Source organism: Megalobrama amblycephala, unplaced genomic scaffold (assembly GCF_018812025.1).
Source record: "Megalobrama amblycephala isolate DHTTF-2021 unplaced genomic scaffold, ASM1881202v1 scaffold253, whole genome shotgun sequence".
NCBI lineage: Eukaryota > Metazoa > Chordata > Actinopteri > Cypriniformes > Xenocyprididae > Megalobrama > Megalobrama amblycephala.
The window spans coordinates 700030-709429 of record NW_025953340.1 but is presented as its reverse complement, the minus strand read 5'-3'; the positions used below and the strand labels follow the sequence as shown (position 1 = coordinate 709429).

Genomic DNA, 9400 nt, shown 5'->3' with positions numbered 1-9400 from the left:
CTTTTAGCTTAACCCTCTGGAGTCTGAGGCTGATTTTGGGCCCTGGAGAAGTTTTGACATGCCCTGACATTTGTGCTTTTATCAGTTGGTTATAAACATATTAATGACAAAAGTGTCATTACACTGTATTCAGCACAAACTAGGCTACCATAATATGTGAGGAACATGTATGTACATGTTTGTGTTTTTAAAGGAATAATGTTTATGCGTGGTTATTGAAAAAACAAAAACAAAAAGTAACTGAAACAATACCTCAAAATGCATACTAAATGTTTTTTCACAAAACTTTTGAGAATTGTATATTTTAGTGTAGAGTTTTTGCTTCAAAATGATGTGGAAATGATCCTCCCTACTCTGACACATAAAACATTGTATTGATTTTAAATTTCTAAGACACTTTTTGTTTAGGTAGGCCATATGCGAAGAGGTGTGACTCTTCATGAATAATGAAGTGATTTACACCTGGGGAGATTAAGACCCTGCCCCTAATGAGCCGCATAATGAGCCATTCAGTCAGGAATGTGACTGAGTCAACTAAGAAAATGCAAAGACAAGACATATCATTGTTTTTTTTTCTTTTTTATTTAAAATAAAGTTAACAATATAATCCACATATAAACTAGGGTCAAAGGCACATTTTGTGTATACAGGCAAATAAAGGTAAGGTTTATAAAAAAAAGCCCACTTTTACACCCTATACATAACCTGCTTGATCACATATAGATAATCTTTGCAGCCCAATGGTCAGTGAGAGGTGGTGAACAGAGAATCTGAACAGTCACACATCTGTGTGCCATTTTTGAAAACAGTTCCTTTTTTAACTGAAGACACAAGTAAATGTCACATGCCTGGCATTTCCAAGGTGTGTCTTGCCTTTTACCAAGCTGTACTTTGCAAAGCATGCAGTTCCGACGACCAGCGGTGGCATTATTCCTTGCATCTGATGTCAGCTCTGCTCCTGGAACCGGTACATGGTCACTTTTGGTCTGTTTTGGAGCTGCTTTCTGTGACGACACACCACAGAGCTCTGCAATAAGCTGTTCTATGAACTCTTTATGGGTCATGGTATCGTATAGGTCTTTGTGTATAATGAAAGCGTTTGTGGCAGCAATGTCCAGGAAGTGTAGAAAGATCTTTCTGTACCACTTCATTGTTTTGTGTTGTGTTGTGTAGTATTGTGTCAGCTGATCAGACAGGTCGACACCCCCCATGTGTTGGTTGTATGCAGTCACAGGTGCAGGACACGGAAATGTCTTTGTCCTCCATGTACCTTGTGATTTCACCCTCCTCTGCACAGTGTCTCCACTATAAGCAGCATGGATGGTAGAACAGACAGATATATGATGATTTATCATATATATGATATATCATCATCAAATATATTATATATATATTATCATCAAATATGAATCTTATGAATATTATCATCAAATATTATCATCAAATATGATGATTTGCTACTTATGAAACATTTCTGAACAATTGTAAACAATAAATGTTTCTTGAGCTGCAAATCATCATATTAGAATGATTTCTGAAGGATCATGCGACACTGAAGACTGGAGTAATGATGCTGGACATCACAAGAATAAATGACTTTGTGAAATATATTCAAATAGAAAACAGTTATTTTAAATTGTAATAATATTTCACAATATTACTGTTTTTACTGTATTTTTAATTGAATAAATGCAGCCTCGGTGAGCAGACGAAACTTATTTTAAAAACATGAAAAATCTTACAGATTTCAAACTTTTGAACGGTAGTGTATATAGGCCTACCATATAGTGGGTAAAAGTGTACTTACTCTTTCTCATTTCCGCCTGTGTTGCTGCGTGCCCTCCTAGTGGGAATTGCAGGTGAATGTGAGAGTGATGGATCCACATTCCTAAAAAAAAAATTGTCAAAAAAAAAAACTGTTATTATTAGCATATAAGATAATACTCTCATACCATTAGCTATGCATAACTGACAGGAAAGTAACAGGTATACAAGCATGCTGTATATGTCTGTCAATTGGCCATTACTGGACAAAGTGTGCAAATGTGTAAACGTTTACAGTCTGCTATATCAGTTTGCACATATAGTGGGTAAACGTGTACTTACTCTTTCTCATTTCCGCCTGTGTTGCTGCGTGCCCTCCTAGTGGGAATTGCAGGTGAATGTGAGAGTGATGGATCCACATTCCTAAAAAAAAAATTGTCAAAAAAAAAAAACTGTTATTATTAGCATATAAGATAATACTCTCATACCATTAGCTATGCATAACTGACAGGAAAGTAACAGGTATACAAGCATGCTGTATATGTCTGTCAATTGGCCATTACCGGACAAAGTGTGCGAATGTGTAAACGTTTACAGTCTGCTATATCAGTTAGCACATTTAGCAAATAGCAACATGTTCGCGCATTTCACAACCAAGCATATTTTAGCACATTCACGCCTATCATATACGCTACTTAGATACGCTATATATATATTTATAGATAGATGTAAATATAAGGCAAATATAGATGTACGCTTATATATTAAAAAAAACCACGTCAAATAATTTAAGTATATCAACAGAAAAGCATTCTATTTATAAGCATTTTTATGAGATAAAGTTATATATATATATATATATATATATATATATATATATATATATATATATATATATAGATAGATAGATAGATGTAAATATAAGGCAAATATAGATGTACGCTTATATAAATAATTTAAGTAGGCCCTATATCAACAGAAAAGCATTCTATTTATAAGCGTTTTTATGAGATAAAGTTATATATATATATAGTTATATAGATAGATGTAAATATAAGGCAAATATATATGTACGCTTATATAGAAAAAAACACGTCAAATAATTTAAGTAAAACTAAATCACTTACTCATCAGAAACTGTATCTTCAGCTGGATCAAGTCGCTCTTCAAAATGCAGACGTTCATCGTCAGAGTCGTGTTCTTCTTCCGAGGAAAGAGTGAACTCTTCCTCACTGTCCAGGACCATCTGAAGAGCCTGCTCACCTGTGTAGTGTGCCATCTTCCAAACGCGAAGGAAAGCGAATGAATCTGATGAAACTTGATGCTTTTTAAGACGCTGTTAGGGGCGTTTACAGTTTGCATAGATCGCCTCAGCACATTATCTTATGAATAGAGCGCTCTGCGCGTGGGCGGGCACACATTAAAGATAATTAGGTCAGACAGGAGAAACAGTACCTCTCTTTACTTTTATACTGATTACATAAAGGGAGAATATTTGTTTTAGAATTTATTTGTTTTGTTTAAAAGTAGATACTTAAAGCTTTCCAAAGACATATCTCTCATGTCCATGTAGCATGTATAAGCCATCTATTTGAGTTACTTTTAGTGACGTTTTAGAATGATGTTTGCAGAGACGGAGACGGCAGGACAGCACACCTTGTATATTTTATTTATTTTTAAAAAGCACAAAGTTTTATTTGGATTGTGAGTGTACACAAAAAAAAGAAGACATTCTATAGTTTCAATTGATATATTACTTATGTCTCTATGACAAAAAATGACGGAGTATTTTAAGTCTGTTTTGCTGCAATGTGAAAAAAAAACTCCAAAACGCGCGTTTTTAGACCTCAGAGTGTTAAAAGCATGCACATTTGGAGAAATATTGATGGATTCTCATATGTTTGTCAATTTTCTATACAGAGGAGTAATATTTATTCAGTATTTATTGTCATCACTATGAACGCTGGATACTGTTTTCAATTCATACTTGCAGCCGGAGGGCGCTCTGTACACCTTTAGTCCACAAATTAATCTAAAGAAGAACAGGAACCAGGAACTAACGGCATGTCTTCTAGAGGTCGCTAACCATGGATTTAACATCCAGATAAACAGTTTTCAAGACAATAAATACACAATTGAGATGATGAATGCATGTATTGCCTCAGAATTTGCTTCTGAATAGCGCTGGCTCCTTGGGCGTGGCCGCATTACTGGAGCGCGCAGCCGCGCACGTCTCGCACAAGGAACGTCATGGCAGTGATTATCAAGCCAGAGGGCCAATCCACGCACGTCTCTTACAAGGAACGTAATGGCAGTGATTGACAAGCCAGAGGGCCAATTGTTTACGCGATGATCACGTAAACGATTGGTTGATGTTTTTAAGGCCCTACCTCATGCACATGTAGTGATTTTTACTTTGTCCATCCAAGGACGTGAAGTAAAATAGGGATTGGTACTCACGTCACCGCTGATGTTGTGATTTTTGGATCACACGTCTCTTAAGGTGTGGTTATGAGTACATCAGATGACCACTTTCCCCTCTTTCCCTAGTTCAGGGCACCAGTCAATGTCTTTCACCTTGGCAGTATGAGAGCACTCCCAACAGGGGCTTTCATTCATTTAGAATTATTGTAAAGTGGTCAGCTGATTTATCTGAAAGATTGGTGAAATTGCTAACTTGTAGAGCCTTTTCTGTATTATCAGCACAAGGAAGACACAAGTGTAATAAAAATAAATTTTATTAACAAAAAGATAAACAAGAATAACTAACACAACTACTAAATGAATACTATGAATGATAAAGGAATAAAGTGCATAAGCTACATAGAATACAAGTGATTAAGTTGGGTGTGGCTATGGAAGAGTTACGTTATCTTATTGAAAGATAAACTGTTTCTCTGAAAATAATAAGGTGGAGAACCTTATTATGCACCAAACAAATAAACGAAAGAGTATTTGTTATTAACTAACATCAGCTATATTACATCTAATGGAAATTAGGAAGTTATATACTGATAATATACAACAATGCCAAGGTCTCTGGAAAGAGGTTTGGTTAAGTGATATTTACGTTCCACTTGGTCGAGTCCGATGATGGTGACGTCTTCCACTGGTTGTGCTGGGCGACAGTGCAGTGGGGAGAGGAGCCAGAATCTGTTTCAACAGTCTTGAACACAAAGCTCTGTGGGATGCTGATCTCCTGGAGCACCAAAGGGTCCTAAAATCTGGAACACGCAGATGAGGCCCTAGTGTAGGTGCAGAAGGTCCTTAACAATCTGGAACATGCAGACGAAGGTACCTTGGAGTGAAGGTTTGCTCTCCTGAGCTTAACCTTGTTGCAGATGTCGTCACTGTCTCACTGGACGGAAACTCTGAACGTAGTGTTTGTTGATGTCTCTTTCCTCACAAGCTAGAGGCTCAGAACGTGGTCGTCTCTGTTGCTGCCTCACAAGCTGTAGGCTCAGATCACGGGATCTGTTGTTGTCTCTTCTGGATGGACCAGAGGCTCAGAACGGTATATCTGTTATGTCTTCTCCCTTCGCAGGGCAGACTTAGAACGATGTATGTGTCTCAGCTTTGCAAGCTGGGACTCAGAACGGTATATCTGTTATGTCTCCTCCGATGGGAGACTCAGAACAATATCTGTTAATGTCTCACTCCTTACAGAGTTGGGACCCAGAACCATGTAACTGTTGTGTCTTTACCCTTTGACGGGCAGACTCAGAACGAGGAGTGTCTGTAGAAAGGGTACCTTTATCCCTTTCCGATGAGGAGGAGATTGCATTCTGGCGCTTCTCCATTCGAGTGCTGTGATTGGCTGCTGACATCAGAGGGGACACACACAGTGTGGCCCACCCTTCTCTCCCCTGTGGAACTAATTTGCATAAAGCACAAAGTTGGAAGTCTTTACAGTGTCTTTAAAGTTTACCAATGCATTTCTCACTTTCCAAACCACCACCAGATGGCAATATTCTAAACAAATAGAGACTAAACATGATGGAAAAAGATTGAACTGTCATTCAATTGTACATTAACAGCTGAATTTGCATCAGAGGTTGCACTACAAATAGCTGTCACTGAGAATACTTATTTCTGTGAATAAGTATGAAATGGATGTGTAGTTTGCATCAGTTCTAAGGTTTTCAAACATAGTTTTGAATGGATTCGGATGGATCTTTGTGATCTCTCTTTGTTTTACCCATTGCTGCTAAGGTCCCGAGGAATTTTTATGGCAGTCTCTGGCCAACCTTAGGAAGTAGTGTCTAGATGGGTGAAGGGCAGTAACTGCCTGTCGACCAATGAGAAGTCTTGTCCTTCCCAGGCTTGGTACAAGAGGTCTTCTTCTTACCCTCTAAGAGAGGTCTGGATGTTGTCCTTACATCTTTATCTGATGGCGTTGGACAGTTTGTTTGTGTTAGTCCACCAAGATCCAATCAAAATGTAGCAAACCTTTGTCCACTGTTATGGACAGAGAGGGGCCCGGCCATAAACTGGGCCCTAGAATGTACTGTTCACTATACACAGATGATGTATATTAATATTATTCCTTTCAGTGCACCTAATAAATAGTCTTTTATCAGTTAGTAAAGACAGTTTCAAGTAATATTGCAAAAATGTATAAAACAAAACATCCTCTTAAGCACCTTTAATAATCTCTGCAAATGTCTTTGAAGTGAGAGCTTCAGAGCAGAGCTGTTTACAGTGTTTACTCTCTTCTGTCTCATTATCTGTATAAGGACTGATCAAGTTACTGATCAATTTACTCAATTTGTCAGCCATATCTTAGTCAAAGTTAATACTCACCTGAAATAGATGGAGGCGGCGATCTTTAAACAACACAGCTTTGGCTTCTGCTTGATGACACTGCAAAGTATACTCCAAAATCACAGTTACATACTGGTCCAAGCCAATTAGGGTCACAAAATTTTTATTTTCGTCAGGATCGTTCCTGATGCATCCTTGACCAACCAACCCTATCCCTATCTCTATTTAGTCGCATTTAACTAAAAGCTTCATCTCTAACTTCCTGAATCACTAAACAGGGCGCCCTTTCTGAATGGAGGAGTCAGAGAACTTTGGTTCATGAGACACTAGTAGCAAACTGGCTTACTAGTGACCTCCTACCCTTCAATAGGAAGGAGTTATTTCAACACCTTCTGCCTCTGGTTTCCAGTGTTCCTCCGACTACCTCAATGGAGTGGAGTCCTCCAACTCTTCAATGGAGTGGAGTTATCACCCACCATCTCCCTCAGATGGCGTGACACCAGCCTGTATCCAATGATCTGGTGCACCACACTTACGTCTGAGTGTGTACGTAAACTCACCGTCTCACTTCCCAGTTCTCTCAACCCTTCCAACCAGACAGCCCTAACAAAATAATAAAACACCTTCCTACCTTGTTTGTTGTTTAGCCAGGGATGTCACCGAAGAATGATTGCCCGCATTCTCCACCATAAACTGTTGGGGATAAACAGTTTAGGACCCTTGAAACCAGATATGTTGAATAAAGACCCGGAGTCAAAGTTTAAAAAAAAAATAATGAATTGAAGAAAAATTTAATGAAGAATAGTTTGCAGTTTCATCAGCAGAAGCCAGCTTCAAGTCTCTCAAGGAGTTTGTAGGCCGCTCCGCATACATTCACATCTCCATAACAATTATACTCTAACAGAGTCAACTAACTACATCATTACTTCAGGATGGATGATTCTGATTGGCTAAGAAAATTAGACAAGATTAGAAATTTTCCACATGTGGACAGATAATAAGAAGCATATCTCTATTCGTCAGGATGCTGACGAGGGGACTCTGGATTTAGGTACTGGATGTCCTTTTGGGGTCACAACATGACGTCTGCTGGTCTTAAGCAGAGTGCCAGTTGTCCAGTAACAAAGGATCTGCACAGAACACTTAGCGCACATACACAGATACATGATTCAAGGTTGAAGTTGATCTGAGCTCTGCTCTGAGCAGGAAACTTTCCCCAAAACATACTGATAACATGTACTTTTCTCTCAGGGAGAGGTACAGAGGAAAATAGATGCTTTAACATACATTGAAGAAGTCATTCAAATAATTTAACAGAAAGATATATGTTGATTAATAACTTAAAAGATATATATTGAAGCGGCAGTGGATTCCAGAATCCATCCCTTCACTGCAATATAACGAAGAGTGAAAAATTTAAGGGGGTCTGAATACTTTCCGTACCCACTGTATATAGTCCAGTCCCACAGAGACTGAACCGGTAACACTTTAGAATACTGTATCGTACTTACTGCATAACTACTAAGGAAAATGTGTTAACTAATCAGTATGTCATAGCATTTTTTAATTGTGTTAAGTAACTATTAGTTAATCAGTAACTAATCAATTCAGTCATGCCTCCTGAAGAACTACGATTAAGTAACTACTAATTCAGCTTCAGGAGGAATAACTATTAAGTAACTATTAATGAACTGTGAAACTCAGTATCAGGTTATGGCCCTTTCTTCTTTACTACTAATGTTAGTTGATTTACTTAGATTTATGCCTACTGTACTGATATATATATATATATATATATATATATATATATATATATATATATATATATATATATGCTCTGCAAATATTGTTAAACATTCGTTCATTTGCGCCACTGTATGTTTCTGTCGGTGGGTGCTATAATGTTGCACGTCTTGCATCACAGCATCACATGCAGGTCAAAGTTTGAGCGCACACATGTAATATCTGTGAGTTTTGTGAGTTTTGCAAGAGAAAAGGGACTGGGATTCCAACTGTCAGCGGAGAGGTACATCGCTCTCGCATTATAACAATGCGCTGGCGACACTTAAACTAAACACTGTAGATACCACATTAATGAACTGTAGAATTAGAAGAAAGTTGTTTATTCATTTATGTTTTTTAAACGAATGGTGAATTCTTCGTGTTTTTCCTCGTGCTCGACCATTTCCGTGGATGGCGCTTGAGAGTGTTAAATTTTTTATTCAAGTGTTGTCTGCAATCAGAAAATCAGGATGGATCCGTGACCTGCCAATACCTCAGGTATGTTTATGGCCTTATATATATTTTGTGTCTGTTTTTACTCAAGATATTTCACATTACTATTATAAAGTGATGCCAAATGAGTTCTGTATTTAAGGCAATGATCATTACCACATCATGCTCAAAGAATTACTTCAAACCCACTGATAATTAATAAAGAATTACCACATCATTCTCAAGGAATTACTAAGAACCTGGAACAGTATTCTAAAGTGAAAACAATGGGAACCCATTGATAATTAATGAAGAATTACCACATCATTCTCAAGGAACTACTAAGAACCTGGAACAGTATTCTAAAGTGAAAACAATGGGAACCCATTGATAATTAATGAAGAATTACCACATCATTCTCAAGGAATTACTAAGAACCTGGAACAGTATTCTAAAGTGAAAATATCCTTGTGCATAAGTAATAAAGCCTAAAGTAGTACTAACATAAAAAATGTAATTTTACTTTAAAAGATGACACATTTTAAGAACATTTACATTTATTGCAGTGTTAATAACATTTTCAAAAAAAAAAAAAAAAAATCTATTTCCATACAACAAAACAATGAAAAAAGTGAACACTAAAGCAAGAAAACAATAC

The 9400-nt window shown here is 37.4% G+C and overlaps 1 protein-coding gene across 1 annotated transcript; it reads right to left on the bottom strand.

Moving 5' to 3' along the window:
* Positions 1 to 554: 554 nt before the first annotated feature.
* On the bottom strand, positions 555 to 3481 carry LOC125261070. Its single transcript, XM_048179627.1, has 4 exons — positions 2892 to 3481; positions 2107 to 2187; positions 1808 to 1888; positions 555 to 1305 (listed from the first exon to the last, which is right to left on the bottom strand). Exons 1-4 carry the CDS (start codon positions 3041 to 3043, stop codon positions 714 to 716), a joined length of 906 nt encoding a protein of 301 aa, XP_048035584.1. The 5' UTR covers positions 3044 to 3481; the 3' UTR covers positions 555 to 713.
* Positions 3482 to 9400: the final 5919 nt, after the last annotated feature.

Coding starts and splice junctions, on each gene's coding strand:
- LOC125261070 (XM_048179627.1), bottom strand. CDS start 3,043: ATGGCACACTACACAGGTGAGCAGGCTCTTCAGATGGTCCTGGACAGT. Junction 2,188..2,891: donor GAAGATACAGTTTCTGATGA/GTAAGTGATTTA, acceptor TTTTTTTTTTAG/GAATGTGGATCCATCACTCT. Junction 1,889..2,106: donor ACAGGCGGAAATGAGAAAGA/GTAAGTACACGT, acceptor TTTTTTTTTTAG/GAATGTGGATCCATCACTCT.